Genomic DNA, 24,197 nt, shown 5'->3' on the forward strand with positions numbered 1-24,197 from the left:
CTTTAGTCGAATGGACACTTTTGTAACACATTTACGAGCACTTCAAGCACTTGCACAGCACTGGCATCTTGTGGTGGAATATAGGTACTGCAATTTAAATATGTACAGTGTAAGTTTGTTCTGGAATGTCTAGCACTGTCTATGACGTCATACTTGGCGCCAATTTTAAATGGTATATAAGTAGTCACTTGTTAACATGCACTGTATACTTGATAAAGGCCCTAATGGGGGGCGAAACGTTGGAAATGCAATCAAGAATAAAATAACACTGTTTTATTCACTGTAAAATGGTGTGCGAGTCCATCTATTTTGCTGTACAACGGAAATTGACCAACGCACCCGAAGTAACTAAAAATCTGGTAATAGTGCATATATATATATATATATATATATATATATATATATATATATATATAAAAATCAATGAACCACCTGGAGAGACACCCGGAGCTGCTGGTCTTATATATATATATATATATATATATATATATATATATAGATATATATATATATATAGATATATATATATATATATATATATATATATATATATAGATATATATATATATATATATATATATATATAATATCCAGAATCCATATTTCGAGCGCACTCCATACATAAATTGCAGGACCCAGGTGCTACCTTAAGAGGCTGTGTTATCAATCAATCTAAGAAGTCAGGTGCACACAGGGATTTAAATAGTTAAAATGTCCACATTTTATTTAAATACTTTTAAAAACAGAACTGGTCGACGTTTCGGTCTTTCTCTAAGAGCTTTCTCAAGACCCTGTTCACAGTACCAAAGGTATTCCTTAAATAGATAAAACTTATGACACTCACCCCAAAGAACACACCCACCAGAACCCAAATGAGTTTTGCCCTTTGAATTGTTTTTTGAATCAACGGTAACTTGCTGTTAAAATGTTACAAATCTGCTATGATGTTGCAACTGCTATGATTTTGTTTCTGCAGAAGTCTGTTTGGTTACTTGGGTTTTAAAGTTGTTTTAACTATGTGTTACTATTTGGTGTAAATCAATTACTGATTGTATACGTATTGGCAATTATTTATCTGTTTTTTGGTGCAGGTTACTTTCAGTCACATGTTCTGGTGAGTGTGTTCTTTGGGGTGAGTGTCATAAGTTTTATCTATTTAAAGGACCAGTAACATCAAAAAATTTTTTTTTAAAAATTCGTTAGTATACAATGAAAAATAAACATCAAGACAAATTAAACTTTAAAACAGCAAAGCCTTTATTAAGAAATAACTTACCGAAACTCCACTTCCTGTCCTCTTCAAAACAGGCGACACGGCGACCATCCATGCTGCAGTGTTTGATTTCTCCTCCCTGGCTACTGACAGCATGTGAAGGAGGCTGTGGGGGCTGCCGCTGGACATGCTGCTGCTGTTTGGCCTCTCTATCTGGGCACGGCGCTGAGTGCAGGAGACATAGCCTGCGGAAGAGAAGATATTCTGAAGCCGAACCCCTCTTTGCTTTCCCTTTAGCCACACTAACAGCCGACCCCTCAGTCCTCGGAAACTACAGAGCCAGATGAAGAAGTCACTCGATTCCTCTGTATCGCTGGTACCTGCTAATTATTTTTCCCTGAACTGCAGCCCGCAGCGGTAAAACCTACTGGTAAGCATCTTTATGGGGCATCTTGCTCTTCATTTTAGGAGATTGAAATTACGGAAAGGCTGTGTCCCATAGACTCCATTTTATCCAAATAAGCCAAAATTTTAAAAATGATTCCCTATTTCTCTGTAACAATACAACAGTACAATAGCTTGTACTTGATCCCAACTAAAATATAATTAATCCTTTAAAGTTATCCTTTATTTTAAGGCAGCATTAAGGATTTGGATTTTCAAGCATGACTTGGGACACAACAGCCAAGCATACGACGCATTAACTCAAATCCCAGATCCTCGCAGGTACGACTCCCGTGACAAGTTCACTTTAAGTCTAGTTGCATAACATGCATTGTAAATCCAAATAGTTATACATTATCCTCTCCTTTTGCCAGTTTACCAAAGAAGCAGATCTTTGTCCAGTTTGCTCACTATTGTCCACCTATCAGATCAGACATGGGCTTTTTTATTGTGCTCGTCCTTAGACTGCATACACAGGCCAAGGAATTTTTTGTCCAAGTGGAGTTTCAGCCCAGCCAGAACAATACCCGGATAATCAGGAAAATGTAAACATTGTAGCACCATATAAAGCCCAGTAAAGTTTTGCATTAGTGGAAGAGCATGTTCCATTTGGGTAGGAGAGGAGGGTTGGCCAAGGGACCCTGCCTTTAATGCTAGAGTCAATCTTGCTGTTTAATAATTATATTTTCATCTTTCAGGCAACGGGACTGTTTACGGCATCTCATAGTGGTTCTGTGTGAGAGCTCCCAGCTGCAGGACCTTGTAGAGTTTCCATATGTAAATCACCATAATGAGGTAACTGCCCATTTCTTTTCTGTCCTGGGGGGGCACTTGCACAGTGAGCAGACGCTTCACTTTCTTCATGAAGTCTCACTTAAATATGCCTTAGGTAGGTTGTAGTTATCATTGAATCTCATGCTCGTGCCGTTGACTTAATGACCCACAACTACTGTGTGAACTCCTGTATGAGTTCCATATATACCGACACAACTACAATTCTCTTCTGGCTAACTGAATGATAGCATTATATTCCTGACATGCCCTGATACCTTCCTGGTCAGTACATGATGCATATGTGACAGCTGGAATATGACAGGAGTAAGACTATATAATATTATAGATCTATATATAATGCTGCCATTTGTGTATAGCGGTTTGTTTCCCATAAATTTGGGGAGGCCCATTTATCAAAGGTCGAATTTCGAATTCATGTGAGTTTTTTTTTTTAACTCTAATAAATTCGAATATACTCGAAATTTGATTGGGAAAAATCAATATCGAATATCTAAAACTTGAACTAATATTACTGACCCGAAACCTCTAATCAAATTCGACTAAACTCGAACCGAGTTTTTTCTCTGAAAAAAACTTGAATTTCAGGAAGACTATTAACATCTTCAAAGGGACTCAGAGCAGAATTACTTGGTGTATTTATATAGACCTTTCTGATAAAGCTTACTTAGTTTTAGCCTTTCCTTCTCCTTTAAGGCACTATCCATATAGAGTGTCTGTTTCCCTCTGCATACCTACTGATGACTTTATTGCCTCCTGAACTGAACCAACTGTGCTTGTGCCACTGTGATAAGAAAATCAGTTCTACTGGAGAAGCCATGCGCTGTATAAAGGATAGCAATGATGTTTCTTTCCCCAGGCTCCTCTCAGTTGGTCTGGTTCCCTTATTCAGCTATTGACCATCTCCGGCAGACTCTGGGTGAGAATGAAAGTAACTGGCACAATCAGGCTGTTAAGATTTCTGCTTTCCTCCCTGTCTCATGTTGAAGGGGTTGTTCACCTTTAAATTAACTTTTGGTATGATGTAGAGAGTGATATTCTGAGACAATTTGCAATTGGTTTTCATGTTTTATTATTTTTTATTATTTGTGGATTTTCAGTTATTTAGCTTTTTATTCAGCAGCTCTCCAGTTTGCAGTTTCAGCCATCTGGTCCAAATTACCCTAGCAAGCATGCATTGAATTGAATAAGAGACTGGAATATGAATATATTCCTGTCTACCACCCTGTCTCTTAAAGGGCAAGTAAATCCTGGACTAAACATAAACTGCATGGATTAATATCAGGGCAGGGGGCTGCTGTACTGACTATATATCATTTGTATGGGATTGATTGACCAAACGTCTGACATCAGTGCAGATCAGTAGGACTGGGTCCAGACATGGCTTATCCCCTTCTTATATTTATTCATCCTTAGCATCTCCTTTCACCAATTTCTCCCACCCTTGCCTCTTGATTCCACCTTCACTTTTCAGTGACCCTTTTCCCTTGCACTAGAGGTCTCCCTCCTCTGTAATGTTCCCTGGCAATACTATAGAACTATAAAAAATGCAAGAACACCAATGAAATGTGTATTAACATATTTATTTATAAATTGGATGTTATATTTATGCATTTTAGATGAATTCATACTAATTTAAGTTGGGAAGGACTCACATCCATTAGGTTCAAGTTTTAGTATAAAAGGGATCTTCCTATTTAGTAGTTGATCCAGAGGAAGGCAAAAACCCCATCTGAAGCCAGAGCCAATTTGCCTCAGAGGGGGAAAAATTCCTTCCTGACTCCCAACGGGCAATCGGACAAGTCCCTGGATCAACTTGTACTATGAGTTTATGTGAGTATCAGTACTAAGAGTTTATGTCAGGGTTTAGAGTGGGAGATGTGACTAGTTGTTGAGTTGAAGGCTTGAAAGGATAGAATTTAGAAAGGAATGAATTTGAACAGTAGAAACCATTGATGATATCTAGTATAGGTAAATCTAAAAACAACTGGACTTGCTGAGTAATCAATGAAGACGTTTCAGTACTCATCCAGTTCAACCAGTCAGTTGAACTGAAGAAGCTGCTCGGATGAGTAGTGAAACATCTTCATTGATTACTCAGCAAGTCCAGTTGTTTTTAGATTTACCTATACTAGATATACCATGACCTGGATGAATGAAAAGCTTCATAGTCAAACCACTGAGGAATTGTTGTTAGGAGATTGCAGGGGGGGAGGCAAAAGAAAAAAATGGAGAAGAGAAGCCTCTGCATAGAGGGCATCATTTTAGTGTGTGGTGGTGACTAAATGGAGGTGTAGTAAGAAGGGCAAGGATTAAAAGATATTTTAAAGAGGAGAAACTCTTGATGATATGTAAATAAAAGAAGATATTGGTGGAGGTGTGTTAGCACAAGGACAGAGCTTGCGGTTAGAGGTAAAATATGGAATAAGGGCTCGTGATGGAGCTAAAGTTAAATTAAAAGTCCTTGGGTAGATTGGTAATTGGAAACTAATGAAAACTAAGGTCCTAATAGTGGAGCTATGGTGTTTGAAAATGTGAATGCTGCTGGAGCTGTAGAGGTAGATATGAATGTTGGAGCTATGGTTCTGTGAAATGTAGATGCTTAAGGCAAGATGTTGGGGTTGTAGTAGTCTGCAAAAAAAGGAAGATGGATGGAACTATGGCACCTCAAACTGAGGTGGAGATGTGTGTGGGTGGAGTGAGGTAAAATGAAGCAAAGACTCCACTGGTGGAGATGTGGTGGTCTGAAAAGAATATGATCGAGGAGATAAAGTCCCTGCTGGTGTTGTTGCAGGAATCTTGAAGTTACCACTTGCTGAACTGCATCAGCTTGAAAGGAGATGTTGCTGGTGGAGCTGCAGACGCCACTGGATCTGTATGAGACAAAAATATCAGTCAGTAATAGATCATCATTAATTCTCATTCAGAGGCATGGCATTTATGCACACGCCTTATTCATTAGGGGTTCCATCATGTTAGGGAGTTTTTCTCCTAGGCTGATGCTCCTTTTAGAAATAAATGCACTGGCTATGGGAATAAGAAATAATGCCTGAGCCTTCTCAATCACATTCTACCCTGTTGTGTTATTGTGTGGCTGCTGCAGTGAGGCTATTGTACATCAGCACAGAAAACCTTGATTTTGGGGAGGATTGTGACCAAGAATTGTAAACTTGAGCATCTTCTAGCCGAAACCCACCTCTTGTGCACAGTGAGGATTCGGGTCCTACCAATGTAGACACTCACCAGGCAGCAGGGGATCAAATTGTTATTTGTCTACCAGCTGAGAACTATTATACTGAATGGAGATGGGACCTTACCCTGTGGATGTTTCTTTTTCCTTGGCTGTGATTTAGGAAACTGATTCTGGGCTGTTGATGTTATTGGCCACAATATCAATAACAGGAGAAGCCTTCCAGGGCCATTTGCAGAGCTGCTTCTTGTTCTGCCGATGTCTGTGTGCAGAAGTCACAAGCACGCCGCAGCTTTGAGAGAGCAACTCCCTTCAGTCCTGTAGAGGGAAAAATCATATTTGTGATTCATGAATACTAATTAGAGCTTGTATATGATTCATAAACAAAAAAATAAAGACTGAAGACCAAATACAAATTGTCTTACAACACCATTGTCACCATTATCCTAAAATTTTATATTAAGTACCCCTTAAAACATGTTTATTATTCCCAGTGTGATTATAATAAAAGCAACTCTTGCAGCTGTTGAGTTACACTGTGAGATGGTGCAGTCGTATCAAATATAATGGATTCCCTCACCTTTCTTGGCCGGCAAGTTCTGCAGAGTCCGGAGATGTTCTTCTATCTCAGCCCTGACGATCTTCTTAGGTGGTATTTGGGTGACGAATGGGTGCTGCAGGAGTTCTTCAGCACTCGCTCTCTCCGAAGGATCCTTTTTCAGACAGGACTCCAAGAAGGACACAAAATGCTGTGACCTGGAAAAACCAGAGATTTTAGCTTTAGCTAGCAAAAAAAATCCCCAGATTTCCAGATTCCAGAAGCTTTTACCCAGTAACCATTAGCTATACCCCAGAATATACATATATTTTGCAGTCTATCTGTCTATCTATCTATCTATCGTCTATTTATCATCTATCTATCTATCTATCTATCTATCTATCGTATATTTTTCTATCCCTCTCGCATCTAGCTATCTATATGTCTGTCTGTCTATCATCTATCTATCCATCCCTCTCTCTCTCCCTCTCCCTCTCCCTCACCCCAGTAACCATTAGCTATACCCCAGAATATACATATATTTTGCAGTCTATCTGTCTATCTATCGTCTATTTATCATCTATCTATCTATCGTATATTTTTCTATCCCTCTCGCATCTAGCTATCTATATGTCTGTCTGTCTATCATCTATCTATCCATCCCTCTCTCTCTCCCTCTCCCTCTCCCTCACCCCAGTAACCATTAGCTATACCCCAGAATATACATGTATTTTGCAGTATATCTGTCTATCTGACACGAGCTGGGACAGACTCACCAGGTGTTCGATTGAAGCTTCGGTGGTTGGGCTTCAATTATCAGGTCCTCAACTGGATATTGCCCTGTGTATGCTGAAATTGAAAAACATATACATCAGGTTCATCAAACATGTCTAGAAGTTATTTATTTATTTAATCTATAGAAAAAGTTATTTTTTGCTGGAAATAGCAAATCATCCCAAATTCCTCCCATTCTGATATAGAACCTTTGCTGCTCAATGTATAAAATAAAGTAGCCATAATTGTTGTGATTCACTTACGTGGTTTTCCTTCAGCCATTTCGATGGCGGTTATCCCCAGCGACCAGATGTCACACTGCAAAAGACACACCAAAGAGCATTAGAAGGAGAGAATTGGGTTAGTGGGTGTTTAATAAAATCTAAGTAAAAAGGCTGCACTTCTCTTTTAGAAACATATACATATATTATCATGGGTGCAAAAATGCCATTCTCCTTAGCTCAATTATGGCTAAAACAGAACAGAAAACAACTTCTAAAATAGCCCAATGCACCCCCTAGTAAATGAACACACCATGGTATATGTAAAAGTAAAAAAAATGCTTTATTATATATAAAAGTGTATACAGCAATATACAAACAATAGCAGTTACAGTACATAACACCAGTTTCACAATGCAAATGAGCAAATATATTAAAGCAGACACATTGTGCACAAAGTTAAGAGACCCAACGTTTCAGAAAAACTCTTTTCTCTCCATGAGAAAATAACTGCTTCTATGTCCCATTAACACTGATAAGTAACTGCTCCGTGTTGTTACAAGTATTATAAGTACAACATACTTTGGTGTCGTACGCCAGGCGCTGGCCCTTCTGCCTTATGGCCTCGGGTGCCATCCAATGTGGTGTCCCTTCCGCTTCGTGGCACAACCCAGTTTGCGGGTCCAGGTCCCAGCTGTGTCCAAAGTCGACTGAAATGACAGATAGAATCCATTAATGGAAAATAACTTGTTTAACCAAATAAGATAGAAACCTGAATTATGAAACCCCCTGACTCCATATTCACAGAAGCTCCCCACCATCCATTACTCTTATAACTGTAAGTTTTACTCACTGATCTTCACTTTGGCCGTCTCTGTGAGCATGATGTTCGGGCTCTTGATGTCTTTATGAACGGCCCCGTTCTTGTGGATGTGGTGCAGCCCCTGGGGAGATTGAGATGTAGGTTATAAGATTATAAACATTCCCAACAAAGAGATTGTATATATAATTGATGCAATTAAAGAAGAGTCCTTAAGGGGTAAATCTGGCCTTACCTTTAAAACCTCCTTGCAGACATAGCCAATCCAGGTCTCCTTCAGGGATTGGCCATTGGTCTTACTGATGAGGTTGTACAGAGAGCCTCCACCACAGTATTCAAGAACAATCTGCAATATATAGAAATTATTTCAGGTCATGTATTCTGTCACTTCCAGTGGAGATTGTTTTGGCACAAGAGGAATGAACACGATACAGTAAATCATTTCTTACTTCCAAGAGCTCCGATGAGCACTCCGTGAGTGGAGCCCTGTAGTAGGCTCCATAGTAAGAGGCGATGTTCTTGTGGCCTCCGAACTGCTGGAGAAACTTCAGCTCCCTGCAGACTGACTCTTCATCCTGGAGTGGAGTAATAGAAATCCCTTTAGTTCACATAGACATCTACACAAATAGGATTGATATATAGTGATTGGAATTATAAAGATACAGTACTCGGCTGATGTTGGCGATCTTCACCGCTACCACGCCTCTACGATGGTGTCGTCCCTGTAATACAGACAGAAAGGTTGACTTATATACAAGTAGGAAAGAGAGGGTCTAATGCAGCCCCCAAACCAGAAGCTTGATATGTCTGCCTAAATCATTGTGTGATTGTGTGTAGTGATCACAATCTTGTTCAGTTCCCCTACTCTCTAGGAATTGGTTGGTAACTTACCTTGTAGACGTCTCCAGTGCCGCCCACTCCAACAAGCACATCCTTGGTCAGCCGACCATCAGGAGGCTGGAAAATAAAATAGAAAAAAGAAGGATTTTATTGATAACATAATATTCCCCAGGGTACAAAACATGTCTCACTTCCGGCAGTAGCGGCGAGTGTTTTACCCTCCTTTCTACTCACCTCATAAGTCTCGGAGAGGGTTCTGGATTCCGCCTGTGGCTGAAGGAGAAGAGAAAGAGTCTATTACATTCTATAATTTATCTGTACCTGTTCTCTATTCAGCAAAACCCTAAATTCAGCTAAAACAGTAGCAGTTGACTTACCTTCCTCCAGGGGGCGCAGAATAGCATTGCGCCTAAGTTTTTTAGCTCTTAAAAGAGCTGTTGGGTTATAAAGAGATATCAGCTGACGTCAAAGGAAGATGTTATATCCAAACGCCAAAAATCAGATGGAATATCACTGAATATCTCTAAAACAATCGCTGTGAAATCACTCGGAAAATCACTCTGAAAATCGCTTCGAAAACGCTGTGAAAACGCTTCGTCGCTCGCAAAATTCACTGTGTGGGGAAACAGAAAGAAAGAAGAGATTGTAAGCTCACATGCACCAGTCCTCTCTGCTATACATATCAGGATTCACTGCCTTATATAAGTATTCACACCCTCAACCAATTCTCCCATTGTACAAAAACAAACCCTAAACTTATATATATTGTTTATCTGTTTTATCTGTTATTTTTATTCTGACCATTAATTCTAAAATCTGATTTCCACTGGCAAAAAACAAAATTTACCATCAGTTTTTTCTTTTGCTTCAACAGCATTAAAGCAAAGTTCCCCTTTAAATGAAATGAAATTAAATTTGTAGAAGACCACAAGCTGCAGGTCTGACAAGGGATGCTGGGATTTGTAGTTTAATATCAGTTAGAAGACCACAAGCTGTAGGTCTGACACGGGATGCTGGGATTTGTAGTTCAGTAACAGAAGACCACAAGCTACAGGTCTGACAAATGATGCTGGGAGTTGTACTATATGCTACAGGTCTGACAAGGGATGCTGGGATTTGTAGTTCAGTTCAGTAGCAATAAGAAGACCACATGCTGCAACTCTGACAACAGATGCTGGGATTTTTAAGTCAGTAACATTTAGAAGATTATAGGCTACAGGTCTGACAAGGGATGCTGTGATTTGTACTACAGGCTGCAGGTCTTACAAGGGATGCTGGGATTTGTAGTTCAGTAACAGAAGACCACAAGTTGCAGGTCTGACAAGGGATGCTGGGGTTTGTGCTATAGGCTACAGGTCTGACAAGGGATGCTGAGATTTGTACTACAGGCTGCAGGTCTGACAAGGGATGCTGGGATTTGTACTACAGGCTACAGGTCTGACAAGGGATGCTGGGATTTGTAGGTCAGTAACAGTTAGAAGATTGTAGGCTGCAGGTCTGGGAAGGGATGCTGGGATTTGTAGGACAGTAACAGTTAGAAGATTATAGGCTGCAGGTCTGACAAGGGATGCTGGGATTTGTGCTACAGGCTGCAGGTCTGACAAGGGATGCTGGGACTTTTAGGTCAGTAACATTTAGAAGTTTATAGGCTACAGGTCTGACAAGGGATGCTGGGATTTGTACTATAGGCTACAGGTCTGACAAGAGATGCTGGGATTTGTACTATAGGCTACAGGTCTGACAAGGGATGCTGGGATTTGTAGTTCCGTAACAGTTAGAAGACCCCAAGATGCAGGGCTGACAAGGAATTCTGGGATTTGAAGGTCAGTAACAGTAACAAGATTATAGGCAGCAGGTCTGACAAGGGATTTTGGGATTTTTAGGTCAGTAACAGCTAGAAAACTACAGGCTGTAGGTGTGACAAGGGATGCTGGGAGTTGTACTATAGGCTACAGGTCTGACAAGGGATGCTGGGATTTGTACTATAGTCTAAAGGTCTGACAAGGGATGCTGGGATTTGTAGTTCATTAATAGCTAGAAGACTACAGGCTGCAGGTGTGACAAGGGATGCTGGGACATTCAGGACATGAGTAACAGTGACTGGGAAGTTGCAGCTCCAAAACTTTTTCCTTTAAAGCTTTTTAAGAAGTCAGTTCTATATACAAAGTGAGGTCTAAAGAGAAATATGGATATTAATAGTATTGGAGGGGAAACAGCAAGTGGCCAACTGTCGCTCCAAACACTGGGTGACCCCTGTTATATGGGAACATGGGGATTTCAGACTTTTGCCCTTAATAATTGCTTAACTTTTACTGAAAAGCTTTTTAATAAGTAAATGTTATATACAAAGTGAGATATAGAGAGAAATATGAATATTAATAAAATTAGAGGAGAAACCTGAACAGCAAGTGGCCAACTGTCAACTGTCACTCCAAACACTGTCAGTGACCCCTGTTATATGGGAACATGGGAGATTTCAGACTTCTCCCCTTAAGAATTTCTTAACTTTCTTTCTTAACTTAACTAGCTTTATTAAGAAGTAAATGTTATATACAAAGTGAGATACAGAGAGAAATATAAATATTAATAGCATTAGAGGAGAAACCTGAACAGCAAATGTCACTCCAGATGTTGCTATAGTGACCCCGTTATATGTTAACATAGGAGATTTCAGACTTTTTATTATTTCTTAACTTGCACTTATTTTAAATATAAAGCAATTGGAATCCCAAATATTATTTTATACTTATTTTAAATATAAAGCAATTGGAATCCCAAATGTTATTTTATACTTTCTGTATTTAGCCTGACAGGTGTGTAGTCTCCCTGCATCCCTGTTCCTTCCCCCAACCCCAACTCTCCTATAATCTATTAAAATGACAAAACCAAGGCTAATATCCCAGGTGCCACCTAGTGACTCAATTTAGTAGTGATTTTCTTCATTTATATCATTATTTTCCATAAATTGTCTCCCAGTGTGTGCTGTGCATCCACTTACCTCTGATCCCAGAAATGAAAGTGAGAAATCCGTTATTTAACGGTTGTCTGTGCGGCCAAATGCCAGGATGTACTTCTGTGTATTTATCCTGAGTTGTCTGTAGTCTGCCTGTTTCCCCATTCCTCCCATAATGATATTTTCTATTTAGAATATACACAAAACCAAGGCTAATATCCCAGGCACTAGCCAGTGTCACACTCAAATAGCGATTTCCTTAATTTCTGCCATTATTTCCCTTAATGCCCCCTTGTATCAATGCTCCGCTCACCTCTGATCCCAGAATAAGAAAGTGAGTTTACAGCCAATCACATTTTATGTTTATTTCCTGATAGTGATTGGCTGCAAGTTCAGCACATGTTTACATGCTGTTTAGATAAGTGGGACCCCAGTAAGGAGATGTGGGGGTTCAGCTCATGTATCTTTGATAAGGAATATTAATTCTAATGGACAATGTTAGGCTGGGAGAAACAGTCCTGCTCTCTTGCACACCTCAATAAAACCACACTGACAAAAACATGGGACAGATTTATATATTTGAGTTGTCTGCCACATGTCATCTGTCTCCATTTCCTGTTCTTTAGACCAAGTGACCAACGCAGAAAATATTCCCCCGGACCAGAAACCGCTTTCAGAGACTTGTATAAATGCTGGTAAGTGACAAATACTCAGGCTTTTCTGCTGGGAGTGTAAGGGACCTCCGTGCTGAGTGCAGTGCTAATATATTTGCATGTTCTAAAGAAGTATGGGGCGTTTGACTTGCTTTGGTTAGACTTGCTTTTGGGGTGTTGGCTGGACAAAGAGATGGGATGGTGCGCTGAGCTTGACTCTGCAAAGAATTAGGCCAGGGCCATACCCTTTAAGTTGCCACCGAACATGCCTTCAGAAATGTTTTTGAACTAACATAGCTGCTATTGATCCTCATTCTAATTCTCCCCTCATTCTCCTACTTTGACCACACTCTACTTGTGCCTCCTTTGTAATTCCAGGTTGTATTTCCCTGAATGCATTAAAAACACATTTTAGGGTGTGACCTGATAGGGAACTGAAGCCTGTATTTGCTTGTGTGAAAGCAGGGATGTAATGGGCTATCCTCCTCCTCCTCCTCCTACTGTGCTTCTGGCAGGCACCTCACTGCTCATTTGAAACACAGGCAGGAACTGTAGCATCTATAGGATATGAATTTCTTTTAACCCAGAGTGAAACCATATCTGTCAGTGCCAGCAAGTTTGAGGGGTATTTTTATTTATGCTTTATCTCATTTAAGATCCCCATGTTTATTGGAAGGGGACCACTGGCTCTATATTGGTACAGGACCCAGTAATGCTGACAGTATTGTTAGATATGCAGTGAAGCAAAGAATTACAAATTGATGGACAATAAGAATTACTCTCCCATTTTGGCATGTTTGACCATTTGGGAGGTTTAGACAGTGTCGGACTGGGACACCAGGGGCCCACCCAAAAACCTTTGACAAGGGCCCACCAATTAATCTTAGACCAGGGGCCCATTATTTTTCTTCCTCTCCTCACTCAACTTCTATTCTCCTAGTCTCTTTTCTTTACATACTATACTCTATTTTTCTATATTTAGCCTATTTGTTCTGATAAAAATAGGGAATGGCCATGGAAAAGGCCAAATGTTTAGCAGCATGAGGGCCCACTGACACCTGAGCCCACCGGGAGTTTTCCCGGTATCCCTGTGGGCCAGTCCGACACTGGTTTAGATAATTCTGAGCCATTAGTGGATTGAGTTGAATGCATTTCTGTTGGTTGTGCTAAAAGAAGCAATGCCACAGCTATTTTCAGCTTGTCTAATTTATTCAGTTAGTTGGGTTGACTTTATGGAGAAATAGTTTGATACCATTTGCATGCACGCTTAATTCTCCGAGTGCCATACTTTATATGGAATTGTGATGCTTCAATTGGTCTGTAATGTGTGTAATATTACCCGTCGGCATTGAGCCCCCATTTTATGATGGCCTTAGTGATTCCCGAGAACTGCGTTATTTTTTTTCAGGTGGCTTTGACTAACAGGAAAAAATGTGGGAGTACAAAGGGCTCCATCGTCCAATCAATGGATGGAATGCTTCTGCATATTTAGATGAAGCATTTTCACATAAGGGCTATTTTATCTTTCGAGACCTATAATGTTTAGGGGTGTTGTTTCCCTTTAAGACAGTGAAATCCTATTGACTGGAATGTTTCTGCCATGTCATAACTTATCTGGCTCTTCTCATTTATCTCTGCTATCACCGTCTCTCCCTACAACAGGTCTGCCAGGCGGATGTCTAAGAAACATCGGCAGAAGATCCTTATAATGCATCTGGAAAAAGAGACCGCACAATCTATATACTCACCATGCAAAAAACGAAAAGGGTACGTATGCCTATAGGCTAATGAAACTGCATCATCCCCAGTGACCACATTTTCAATTCTTTAGGAATGATTTGTTTCCATTCTTTGCAGGAGCCCAGTAACCCTGGCTGCTTACTTGCAGGAAACTGGGAAATTTCTTGTGCAGCGGAGTTTTAAATTAAATCCATGTCCATCATGGTACTTTGCTGTTAACTTGCAATTGATTACCTCACATAGTCATCAATGTACTTCGCTCATATTACATACGCAGACAAATTATACTCTCATCGTGGTCTCTGGTCCCCCTGCTTACATCCATCCAGCACTGGCTTAGAATCTACTGTGTTGTGTGTTTCTGCCAATGCAAGTTTGACTTCTGATTCTTCTTGAGAGACGGCACTAAAAAGATGTGACTGTTGGCGTAAGGGGTGCACTGATTTTCTACTACTTTCTTTTGCAGATCCAGTACTAAAGACAGACACGCTCCAGTAATCAGGGGCCAACCCACAAGCAGCCATCATGGCACCACCTCTCCAAAACCGAAAGCCCAACTGACCATGCCCTCAACTCCAACTGTACTGAAGTATGTCTGCGCTGTGCCAGCCACTGAGTGTTAATCTCAGCAGTAGATAACTGATAGCAATAGTGTGACACAGCAATAGGGACCTTTTATGATAGGTTGGGACTCTTGACACAACAGGATGTGCCCCTGATTGGCTAATGTTTCTTTTCTTTTATAGCTAATAAACTGTAGGTAACCTAAGGAGGTAAACCTATTTTCCCATGAAGCAAGTTGTAGGGATACTGTAGCACTAGCTCAGCACTGCCCTGCCTTCATGATTTGCACTGTAAACTTACCATAGTGTTGTTCAACCTTAGAGTGGACAAGGGTCCGTGACCTATTTCCATAAGTCAATTAGCAGACTAGTAGTCATCACGACTTTCACTTTCTTCCTTAGTTGGGTGCACGTCCTCCAATGGCCACTTTCCACTGGCAATACTGACAAAGAAGTGAGTCCAGCACCCGCAGTTGATAAAGGACCCGCTTGATAAAAGACCGCATGGTCTGAAACGTTGCTGTAATCCCCTTGCACCAATAAAGGCTGTTTTATTTAAAACTGTTCTTTGTCACTATTTCCATAAGTCATACAGATTTTTTTTTTCAGCAGGAGGAACATTCTGGCGAAGTCTAAAAATTCAGTAGAACAAGAGCTTGAGAAAATGCAAGTGCTTCAGAAGGAAATGCTAGAGAGTCTCAAGAAAAATGAGCATTCCATGAAAGTTGCCATATCTGGAGCAGGTGTGTACATATTAGTGAGAGTAACTATATTTCCCAGATCCAATACAACATGAAAATTTGGCTTAATTCTTTCTAAATAAGTCTGTCTCCTGCCCTTCCAATCCTGGACCTTTGTAAAGAGACGTTAGATACCATATTTGTTATCCTTGGCATTATCTCTTACCAAATTTGACCATACAATTAACTTCATCTGGGACTACTGGCAACTTTCAAAGGTCAACCATGACTTACTTTGCATGGCTCAAAGGCCCTCAGATTTTTCATGGTTCATCAATGCCTGAGTAACTTTGGATGCAATGATTAACCAGCAACTCCTCTGCATTTGGTACCACCTCCATCAAATCATAAACTACTAACTGAAGAGTCTGGCCCAGAGGAAAGGTTGATGACCTCCAACTACTCATGAAGGGGCCAAGGCTGAAGGAAAAATTAACAGACTTAAAGGAACAGTAACACCAAAAACGGAAGTGTCCTAAAGTAATGAATATATAATGAACTGTTGTGTTGCACTAGATTCCGGAATTTCACCTGGAATCATCACAGTCCAAGCTGTCAGATAAACAAGAAGAAATCTACCCATTGTTTTTCTGTTGTCTCCCTGTCTGCTTAACCTGCAATAACCATTTGACTTCAGGTCGGATCCCACACTTTTCTAAATGGAGAGTCCTGAGGATTTGCATAAGAATAGCACCCAATCTGACCGGAAGTCAAATGCTTTATATTACCACAGCTTTAGCAGACCGGGAGACACACCATTGAGAAACACCTGAATGGAACTGCACTGCAAATTCTCATGGCAGGTTTATTTATGTCATTGTGTCATTTGGCTTGTAGCCCCTCTGACCTCCAAGGATCATTATAGGCCTCTTCTATCTTTGTTGTCAATAAGGGAGGGCAGGGGTGCATGAGAAAAAAATCCAACGGCACAGAAAGGGAAAAGTGAACTGGATCAGAGTTAGAGGTAGATAACAAAGAGAGAACAGTGAAACAAAATAAAGAAAAGGTGAGGGAATACTGTGGGAGAATAGACACTTCCATTCTTCATTTCAACCTAGAGTATCTCATCTGCTCTTACATAATGGTTTTTCAGAGGGGTTTTTCTTTTTTAAGGTTGTTTTTGCATCACTGCACTTTGCACTGAAGGGGGTATTTTTTTAAAAGATTTGTATAAAATGTCTCCTTTAACAGACTATCAGGAAAAAGTGTGGCTTTCCTAAGCTAAATTGTGAATCTGAACATCCTCCATGGTTGCATCTTGCAATACTATGTATTCTGGGCCAGTACCCATTTAAGGTGGGCAGGCTCACTGGTTGGTATGATGGTGCTGGTCATGCCTCTGTATATTTCATACGTTGGAGGAGCAGTATTTTACCATGTGGCTAAAAATTTAGATTTGTAACTTTGGAGTTGACCACAGCATGGCATTGATCTGTCTTGTTATGAGCGTTTCCTATCATAGCCATTGACTGCTTGCCCATGTTCCAGCTGCATCTTTCTCTCTTTTTTAAATGTAGATAGCCTTTCTGGTTCCATGATTCAAGACGGCTTTGAGCTCCTTGCCTACCCACTAGAACTGTCCTTACTGCGCTGGACATGCAATCCTCCTATATTTACTGGTGGATTTAATACAAGGAGAGCCTGTCTTCCATTGTACAGTGGACTGTAGCGGCAACAATATAGTGAGCAGGATGAATCCCAGTGTGTATTTGCTCCTGTTGATACCATGGTATTCTATTCCTGAGGAGGAACTCTGAGCAGTCTGTCTCTCTTTTTTAAAAGTAGATAGCCTTTCTGGTTCCATGATTCAAGAAGGCTTTGAGCTGGCTACAGCAAAAAGGGCCAAGGAGCACCAGGAGGTTGAGAAGTGCTTGGCAGAGATGAAAGCTCGGGAAGAGGAAGAAAGGGAAGAGATCAATCAGCTGAGGCAAGAGCTGGTAAGTGCATAACTGTGCATGCTACAGAGGCAGGGTAAGACAATACTTTGTTAGGTGTGGGAATGGTTTGCCATCCAATGGCCTTGTTTAAACCAACTCATGTGAATTCTGATTTGTCCATGAACCACTAACCTTGTGCTCATTGGTACCCAACACACCCATAAAGAATGAACTGCACTGACTGCTGCGAGGGGCACATGGTATGAACTGTACACAAATAGTAAACAATTTTTTTTTCTCTCCTGTGTTTCACGTGCACAAGGCACAGCCTATCAGGAAGTTCAAAGCTGTGAAAGTTAAAGCCAGTGACGTCCCACTTACTGTCCCCACATCCCCTAACTTCTCGGACAGGTTTAAGTGCTGATGTGCTCCCTGTACTAAGGCAAATCCAGATTTCGGGTGGTGGTTAACTATTCATGCCCTGGACCATACAGTCTATTGTACAAACAAGTGTCCTTTAAATAGTGGCATGAATCCGGGCAAAGATCTGCTCATTGGGGGGGTTATGTGAATACTATATTATATGGCCTGGAGGGGCCTGTTTTTAGGTCTCCCTGTATGTGAATACTTATGTTTTTATTATGCCCTGTAATAAACTGTGGAAATGTAAAGTTTATCAATTGCCTGCTCAACTTTTGTCTTGGGTTCCTTCCACCAGTCAATTGCACATGTAGCCTCTAGTGTGGCTTTCAGTAGTGCTGCACAGTAGTGCCTCTTGTTTCCATTGTATTTATGTAAATGAGAAGAGATAGGGTATTCTGACTTCAAAATGTCATCTTGCAGAGGATGGAAGCTGATTTAGCGCTGGTTTTTCATGCTAACCCCAATACTTGATGCTATGTACACGAATATTGGTATTCAATACTTGGTTAGCTTGGTGTATTCATTGATTTGCAGCTTGTGTGTTTCTATAGTTGCAGAACCCCATAGTGAAGTAGGGGAATGCCTTATATATGACATATCTTCCATACCTCCCTAAGATGCAGATAACCTAATGAATGACCTTGAATTCAGCCCACATGCCTTTCTATTATGTACCAAACTTTGAGAGAATTGCATAGTCCTGCTCTTATACCTGAACAGAAGGTACCAAGGCCCAGTTAAAGGAAAACTATACCCCTCAAACAAGGTATTTTTTATTGCATAAAACCGCTCATGTTAAACCCTTCTTCATGTAAATAAACAATTTTCATAATAATATATTTTTTTAGTAGTATGTGCCATTGGGTAATCATAAATAGAAAACGGCCATTTCAAAAATTAAGGGCCCGTCTCCTGGGATCGTATGATTCACGGTGCACATAAACATACCAAACAAGCTATACTTCTTAGGTCACAATTAACAGACAGAGTTCTGTCTTTTGCTTCCACACTTCTTGTTAGAGTTGTAGTATTTCTGGTCAGGTGATCTCTGAGGCAGCACAAAGACCATCACGAAATGGTGGTTCAAGGCAAGAGATGTAAAATGACAAAATTGACTTAAATATATATACCAGTTTGGTAAGATTCTTTAATATGCCACTTAATTTGATATAAACTCTGTTTGCTCAATTATTAATTTTGGGGGCAGTGTTGGCAGCAGCCAGTGCACTGTAGGGTTATTGGGGTCCCCCCCACACAATTCATCTGGGGCATATAAAGCAGAGGAGGTGTCATCCCTGGGAACTTGATGGTTTGGTGCCAACTTTCTGCTTGGAAAGGTCACTACCTGTGAAATAGAACGTCAAGCTCTGGGGCACAATTAGCCCAAGAAGTGAGGTTGCTACCAGCTTGGGGCAAACCTTGTATGCAGATTCAAGAACGAGAGTAGTTCTGTAGTTTCTGCTTGAAAGTACAAGACGTCAATTTTCCTGCCACTGCCCCTCCCAGGTTGGGCAAGTAACTGACTGGGGGATACTAATTGTAATATATTGCGCTGTCACCTTAAGCTAGGGACAGCAGCTGGTCACATGTTCTCTTCTTCCTGTTCCTGTGCTGAGAGTGTGTGAAAAAGACTAAGCAACTCTAAGCAGCCTCTTTTCTACCAGAAGTGGCCTCCCCACATGATACTCTAAGCAGCTTGTCTATAGGCCTTACTATTGTAAGGAAGGTGTCGCTCACTCTTTCTTATTTTTATATATATATTTTTAGAACCTGCTCTGGCTGAATCCCAAACCGAATCCTGGATTCGGTGCATCCCTACTGTCTACACTAGGCACCTGCTTCAGTACAGATCCTTCAGTAAAACAATAAAGTCCTTTAACCTTTTTGAATAGGATGCCTATAATCCTGAAAATTTTTTAGGAGTCAAGATTCCTAGAAATAATTATCAATGCATACCTCCCAACTGTCCCTTTTTCAGAGGGACAGTGCCTCTTTTGACAGCTCAACCTGAGGTCCCTCATTTGTACTGGAAAGTCCCTCTTTTCTCTGCACTGAACAGCCAGAAAAAGAAACAAAGTTTCTAACTTAATTGGCTTTTGCCAGAGAGGCCAGTACAGCTAACAGGTGCAACTAAGATACTTTGTAACAATTTTGAGATAAGAAAATAAGTAATTTTAACAGTTTAGATAAGGAGAAATATTTTCAAACTTTTATAACCTGCCAAACTTTGTAAAATGAACACATGGGAAAAGGAGTGATGAATTCCAGTCAAACGCATTGGGTTGCTGCAAAACCAGTGCTTTTATTGTGTTAAATAAAAGCACTGGTTTTGCAGCAACCCACTGCGTTTGACTGGAATTCATCACTCCTTTTCCCATGTGTTATTGGCTTCATTGGACGGAAGCATAGTGATCGAACAGTCTAACCGAATCCAATCTAAAAAAAAAAATTTATATCCCTCTTTTTACTTCCAAAATGTTGGGAGGTATGTCAATGTCCCTATAGGTACCATGATCTACTGCAAAAAGAAAATCTCACTTTATTTTGGGGGGTCATGGTTACCCACCCTAAACCCAGTTTTGGATCAACACCTACAGATTCAAATGCCAGATTCAAATGCCCTGCTTTAAATGAAGAGATTTTCTTGAAATGCTACCTGTGCTCTTTGGTTTGGCCTAGAAACCCCCCATGTTGCATATCTGGTGTATAAGGCAAGGCTGATATGTTGGTTTTTATACATGAATTTTGGTTCCTTCTGCTCCTCTCCCCCCCCCCCGGGATCACATTTCTCTGAGCTCTGAGAGTCCCAGATCTATGGGGGAGGTGCCATAGTGACAGTGCCAATCACAAATTGAATTCACAAGCTCTAAACAACCAAGGTGGAATCCTCTGAACATGGACTATGTCTGGTAAACATGAGAGGGAGGGTAGGGATTATATAAATCACATAGCCAGGGCAGGTGCAACTTGTGATAATCCAATGCATTGTCTCTCCTCAGGGCAACCAGTTAATACTATTCCCTTGATTACTAGACACAGTTCTACTAGATACAGGTAGTTATGCCCCCCTACTGTAGTAGGTCCAGGAAGTCACTAGTTATGTATAGGAGGCTATCCACTCCAAATTGAATACAAATAATGGGTATCTAAAAGTAACTGTGTTTAACATGGCAACAGTTTGGTTAAAATACACTGTGTTTCCTTCCAGCCAGTCCAGTCAAACAGAGGAGGAAGGCTTTACAGGACCAACAGCACTCAAGACCATGAAGCCAAGAAATTGGGGGTACTAACACTGAGGGCTGAACCGTCCCTCTACTTCGACCCCTCTACTGCCTTGTAAGGACACGGTGGAAGAGCAGATCCAGAGAACACAACTAACAGCCTCTCCCAGTCCTAGTGGGGGCAGGAAAACACAGGACACACCAGTGATGGATATAAAATTCACAGAGAGGTAACTTTATCACAGTACGCAAATAGGGTGATAAACTATTAAAGCTTTTTTTTTTCTCCACTGTCCTACTAGTAGCAGAAGCAGTAGAAATACAGGAGGGAAATGTACATTTTGGCAAGTATACATTTCTTCCTGTCCCTGCCCCAGTGAAGTTTACAATTTGAAATCACTGTCACATTTCCATCAGCCCCTGCCCCCGTGGAGTTTACAGTCTAATTCCCTGTCACATTCCCACTAGTCCTTGTCCAGTGGAGCTTACAATCTATAGTCTGCATAACATTCCCATCGGTCCTTATCCCAAAAAGCTTACAATTGAAGGCCCCTATCTCATTCCCATTAGTCTATGCCTAGTGGAGCTTGCAATCCATGGTCCCTATCACATTCCCACTAGTCCCTGCCCAGTGGAGTTTACAATCTATAAGTTCCCTATCACATTCCCACTTATCTCTGCCCATTGGCACTTACAATTTAAGGACCCTCTGCCCCAGTAATGTAGTAATTCTAGGTCCCTATCACATTTGCATCTCTCCCTGCACCAGTGAGCTTACAATCTAAGGTACCTATTCCATTCCCATCAGTCCATGCCTAGTGGAGCTTTCAGTCTAAGGCCCTTATCACATAACCCATCTACCCTGCCCCAATGAGCTTACAATCTATGCCCTCTATTAAATTACCATCAATCCCTGCCCCTGAGAGTTTACAATCTAAGGTCCCTGTCCCAGTGAAGCTTATAATCGAAAATCCCTATCACAATCCTATCAGTTCCTCACCCTGTAAATTTACAATCCAAGGTCCCTATCACATTCCCATCTGTCCCTGTTCCAGTGAATTTACAATCTAAGGTCCCTGGAATTATTCTAGGTAGGTAGAATTGGGCCAAGTAGTAATTATATTTCCATGTGATGCCTTACTATTCCACACATATTCTCTCCCATTCTGCCCAAATCCCTGGAAATAATCAGTTTTTGTTTGTGTGCCAGGGGGCTCTTTGGAGAAGTTCATCTCTGCACAAAGTCTACTGGCCTGAACCTTGTGGTGAAAGTTCTCAGCAGTAAAGATCGGGTAAGGATAAGGATGATGAGGAAAAATAGTGGCAAAGTAAAACCAAAAAGAAGTCTATATGAATGAATCTGCATTTTTACCCTAACATATACTGTATGTTTTGAGAAACCATACAATTTATCACTCTTTTAGACCTATGTTCCCTATATCTCACTTTTAGTCTGACTCATATACTGCGACCCATGGTCGTATGCCAGTAAGTAGCTCAGAACCCCCCCATGTAAATGTGATCCTTACTTTCAGCTCTAACACTTCCTCTGTTGTTTTGGAGGAGAAATAATTATTTTTATGGTCAGTAAATGCATCTCTTTTTCCCCCCACATCTGAACAAGCTCACAAGAAGGTCTCTATCCTCGTGTATTAGAATTTCTTCAATGATACCCTAGGGCAGGAGTGCCCATACTTCTACATCCATAAAAGCATTGTTAGCATTCTGTTCCATGAAAAATACATAAATACTGATTTATGGGAAAATGTATATTGCTTTATTTAACAAACAATATTTCTCAGGTAATCTTAAAGGAGATGGATAGCTACGGAGGCATTTTATTGCCAATAGATTAGCTGCAATAGTGCAAGCTAGAATGCTATATATATATATATATATATATATATATATATATATATATATATATATATATATATATATATATATATATATATATATATTTATTTATTTATTTAGAAGCTCTCTGTTTGTTTAGGATAGCAGCTGCAGTATTAGCTTGGTGTGACATCACTTCCTGCCTGAGTCTCTCCCTGCTCACTTATAGCTCTGGGCTCAGATTAGAGCAGAGAAGGGAGGGCGGGGGGGGGGAGAGAGGAGCAAACTGAGCATGCTCTTGCCCGGGGCAAGGAGGTTTAAGCTGAAGGCAGGAAGTCTGATACAGAAATCCATGTGTACACAATAGAAGGAAAGAAATGCAGTGTTTCTTTTGACAGAGGACTTACCTTTAGGATTTACTGGTATATTTAGGTGGCCCTTTCTTATAAGGCTAAAGGTCCCAGCTAAAGGTCTACTAATAGATCCTGATCTACCTTTTGGGCACCTCTGCCCTAGGGTTAGTGTCCAGGAATAACTGTAGATAAAATACTCAATACCTAGCTAAGCAGGATTGGATCTCTCTATAATGTGGATTAAAAGCGATACAGAAAATGGGATTACAGAATTTGTATCTCATTTCTGTTTAAGGGTGGAGGCAGACGGGGAGATTAGCCAGCGACAAATCTTCTCTACTGGGGGCAACTAATCTCTACGAAATGCCTTCCCGCTGGCAATGTGGATTAAACGCGATGCAGAAGATGGTATTATCTGTACAGCTATGGGACCTGATATCCAGAATGCTTGGGACCTGGGGCTTTCCAGATAAGGGATCTTTCTGTAATTTGGATCTTCATACCTTAAGTCTATTAGAAAATCATGAAAAACCATTAAATAAATCCATTAGGCTGGTTTTGCATCCAATTAGGATTAATTATATATTTTAGTTGAGATCAAGTACAAGGAACTGTTTTATTATTACAGAGAAAAAGGAAATCATTTTTAAAACTTTGAATTATTTGGATAAAATGGAGTCTATGGGAGATGGCCATTCTGTAATATGGAGCTTTCTGGATAACTGGTTTCCAGATAACGGATCTCATACCTGTATCTCATTTCTGTTGAAGGGGTGAGGCAGACAGGGAGATTAGTCGCCCAGAGACAAATCTTCTTTACAGTGGATGATTAATCTCCCCGAAATGCCTTCATGCTGGCAAGAATACGAATCACCAGTGGGATAGCATACAAATCGCTTGATATTTCCGAAGTTTCCTTGACAGACAACTTCAGGTGACTTTGTAAATACGAAAGCATTTGGAGAGATTAGTCGCCAGCAGTAGAGAAGATTTGTCGCTGGTTGAT

The 24,197-nt window shown here is 40.6% G+C and overlaps 2 protein-coding genes across 12 annotated transcripts; one reads left to right on the forward strand and one right to left on the reverse strand.

Moving 5' to 3' along the window:
- Nucleotides 1-22,720, forward strand: LOC121398881 (targeting protein for Xklp2-B-like). 9 transcript variants are annotated; one of them, XM_041578430.1, is made up of 12 exons: nucleotides 13-84; nucleotides 1,309-1,643; nucleotides 1,851-1,939; nucleotides 2,356-2,452; nucleotides 3,309-3,368; nucleotides 12,412-12,480; nucleotides 14,101-14,205; nucleotides 14,645-14,767; nucleotides 15,351-15,484; nucleotides 17,264-17,418; nucleotides 20,990-21,232; nucleotides 22,213-22,712. In XM_041578430.1, exons 7-11 carry the CDS (start codon nucleotides 14,114-14,116, stop codon nucleotides 21,119-21,121), a joined length of 636 nt encoding a protein of 211 aa, XP_041434364.1. In that variant the 5' UTR covers nucleotides 13-84; nucleotides 1,309-1,643; nucleotides 1,851-1,939; nucleotides 2,356-2,452; nucleotides 3,309-3,368; nucleotides 12,412-12,480; nucleotides 14,101-14,113; the 3' UTR covers nucleotides 21,122-21,232; nucleotides 22,213-22,712. The 9 variants fall into 9 exon arrangements, with proteins under 9 accessions (XP_041434367.1, XP_041434366.1, XP_041434365.1 ...); XM_041578428.1 differs by lacking the exon at nucleotides 3,309-3,368 and having other exon boundaries at nucleotides 3-84; nucleotides 15,354-15,484; nucleotides 22,213-22,720; XM_041578425.1 differs by lacking the exon at nucleotides 3,309-3,368 and having other exon boundaries at nucleotides 11-84; nucleotides 22,213-22,713.
- LOC108707714 (serine/threonine-protein kinase 4-like) lies at nucleotides 5,237-9,061 on the reverse strand. 3 transcript variants are annotated; one of them, XR_005964568.1, is made up of 7 exons: nucleotides 8,661-9,061; nucleotides 7,755-8,567; nucleotides 7,215-7,269; nucleotides 6,954-7,026; nucleotides 6,220-6,395; nucleotides 5,767-5,957; nucleotides 5,237-5,322 (listed from the first exon to the last, which is right to left on the reverse strand). XR_005964568.1 is itself a non-coding variant. In XM_041578442.1 (5 exons), the coding sequence occupies exons 1-5, from the start codon at nucleotides 7,806-7,808 to the stop codon at nucleotides 5,842-5,844; spliced, it is 474 nt and encodes a 157-aa protein (XP_041434376.1). In that variant the 5' UTR covers nucleotides 7,809-9,061; the 3' UTR covers nucleotides 5,694-5,841. The 3 variants fall into 3 exon arrangements, 1 of the variants encoding a protein (XP_041434376.1); XR_005964569.1 differs by having other exon boundaries at nucleotides 7,755-9,061; XM_041578442.1 differs by lacking the exon at nucleotides 5,237-5,322 and having other exon boundaries at nucleotides 5,694-5,957; nucleotides 7,755-9,061.
- Nucleotides 22,721-24,197: the final 1,477 nt, after the last annotated feature.

Source organism: Xenopus laevis, chromosome 9_10S, assembly GCF_017654675.1.
Source record: "Xenopus laevis strain J_2021 chromosome 9_10S, Xenopus_laevis_v10.1, whole genome shotgun sequence".
In the NCBI taxonomy this organism is placed as follows: domain Eukaryota; kingdom Metazoa; phylum Chordata; class Amphibia; order Anura; family Pipidae; genus Xenopus; species Xenopus laevis.

What these genes read in the sequence shown, in the direction of transcription:
- LOC121398881 (XM_041578425.1), top strand. An exon ending in AGAGACTTGTATAAATGCTG is followed by an intron (nt 12,481 to 14,100) that starts GTAAGTGACAAA and finishes TCCCTACAACAG; the next exon opens with GTCTGCCAGGCGGATGTCTA. An exon ending in CCATGCAAAAAACGAAAAGG is followed by an intron (nt 14,206 to 14,644) that starts GTACGTATGCCT and finishes TTTCTTTTGCAG; the next exon opens with ATCCAGTACTAAAGACAGAC.
- LOC108707714 (XM_041578442.1), bottom strand. Translation starts at nt 7,808, where the DNA reads ATGGCACCCGAGGCCATAAGGCAGAAGGGCCAGCGCCTGGCGTACGAC. An exon ending in GCCTGGCGTACGACACCAAA is followed by an intron (nt 7,270 to 7,754) that starts GTATGTTGTACT and finishes TGTCTTTTGCAG; the next exon opens with TGTGACATCTGGTCGCTGGG. An exon ending in AATGGCTGAAGGAAAACCAC is followed by an intron (nt 7,027 to 7,214) that starts GTAAGTGAATCA and finishes TTTCAATTTCAG; the next exon opens with CATACACAGGGCAATATCCA.